Here is a 1,686-nt window from a genome sequence, read left to right as displayed (position 1 = left end):
TTTTATTATTTGAAGGGATAAAGATTATCCCAATTTTCTAAACCACACCACTTTGGTTTAAGTGATATTTTGTTTTATAAACTAGATAATAAGAAAGCTGCCATGGCCAGTTGCCTGGAAAAAATTCAAGAATGCCCTATTCTGGGCTTCCCCACAGATCTTTGTTTAGATGGTGCTCAGCCAACTAAGAGGCAAGTATTGCTTTACTATGAGTTCCTCCGTTATAAAGAGTTACAGAAACTTAAACATAATCCATCACGTGCCTCTATAATACAACTAGTATCCACAAAATTAGTTGAACATTGTACGCAGGATCCAAGTAACCCAAACTTGCTAAGTGAAAGGCAAATTAAACGATTAATCGACTCTCTACTGTCGGAATACAGCGCGCTGATAAAAGCACACCAAAAGAAAGATAGACCTAAAAACCATGAAAATAACCTGAGAGATTTTTTAATAAGGTGTGACGCTGTTTTTGATATACAGATTTGTAAATGCAAGCAATCGAAATGCCGCTGCAAACCATTTCATCATCGCAACACTACAGACAAAAAACAGGAAACATCGGGTAAGCTTTTGAACTATTAGTCACTTCAAATACTGATTTTGATATAATCATTTTAATAACTATTCTTTAACTTTGTTTTAGGGATGACGGAGGGCATGGACCATAATTTCGTGCACAATTCTGATAATACAGATGGTAGAGATAATACTAAGGACCCACCGTATGTGCCGCCTACTGGAGAGGATGATCAGAATAGAATGAACCTTTTTCATTTCGCCACGGTTTGTGACAGGTACTTTGTTAATTAAGCTATTTGCATAATAATTTGATTTAGTTTTAAAAAATATGTTTTTAACAGTTGTTTTTTTTCCCTAAGGTTTGGTATTCCCGACCGAGCAGCAGCTGCCCTCGCCTCTGCTCTTCTCCTCGACGTTGGTCTTATCCAGGAAAACGATACTTCAGCCATTATTGACAGAAGCAAGGTACGTCGGGAAAGAGAAAAAGCACGTAATACTTTGTTGCAGGAAAACAGGATAGACGAGCCTCAGTCGCTGTATTTTGATGGACGTAAGGATACGACCATGAAATTTGAGAAGACGGCCAACGGATGGAGACGCAAGAAAGTTAAAGAGGAACACATTTCTATCATTGCTGAACCGGGATCTAGGTTTGTGGGTCACTCGACGCCTACTTCCGGTAAGTTTACACTTTATATCTTATTACTTTTATGCACCTGATTATACGCATGTTAAACAAGATTTCCTTTTTGATTTTAGGTCATGCTGTGTCCATTAAGGATAGCCTTGTATCGCACCTCGAGAGCAAAAGCATTAGCGTGGAGAAAATCACGAGCATCGGCTGTGACGGGACATCCGTTAACACTGGACACAAGGGTGGTGTTATTCGGCTTATGGAATTGCAACAGAAGAGACCACTGCAATGGCTTGTTTGTCTACTCCACTTTAACGAGCTCTTAATGAAGCATATGATCGAAAAAGTGGACGGACCAACTAAAGGACCAAGAGCCTATCACGGTCCTATCGGAGCATTACTGCCATCTTGCCATCTCATGCCAGTTGCCGATTTCGTCGCTATACCCGCTGAACTTCCCCCCTCAAGGTAATTTATAAAACTTTTATTTAACTCACGAAAATTACAAAAAAAATAATAAAGTAAAG

At 39.3% G+C, this 1,686-nt stretch overlaps 1 protein-coding gene across 1 annotated transcript; it reads left to right on the top strand.

Moving 5' to 3' along the window:
• Nucleotides 1-102: 102 nt before the first annotated feature.
• LOC127751816 (uncharacterized) lies at nt 103-1,627 on the top strand (the record flags this gene model as incomplete). Its single annotated transcript, XM_052275918.1, has 4 exons — nt 103-568; nt 650-800; nt 885-1,204; nt 1,285-1,627. Coding segments are annotated over exons 1-4 (1,280 nt in total), but the record flags the coding sequence as incomplete, so codon positions are not given.
• Nucleotides 1,628-1,686: the final 59 nt, after the last annotated feature.

This window comes from Frankliniella occidentalis, unplaced genomic scaffold (assembly GCF_000697945.3).
Source record: "Frankliniella occidentalis isolate FOCC.00 unplaced genomic scaffold, Focc_3.1 Scaffold1181, whole genome shotgun sequence".
NCBI classification, from domain to species: Eukaryota; Metazoa; Arthropoda; class Insecta; order Thysanoptera; family Thripidae; genus Frankliniella; species Frankliniella occidentalis.
The sequence above is the reverse complement of the archived record's forward strand: the minus strand, read 5'-3'. Positions and strand labels throughout refer to the sequence as shown.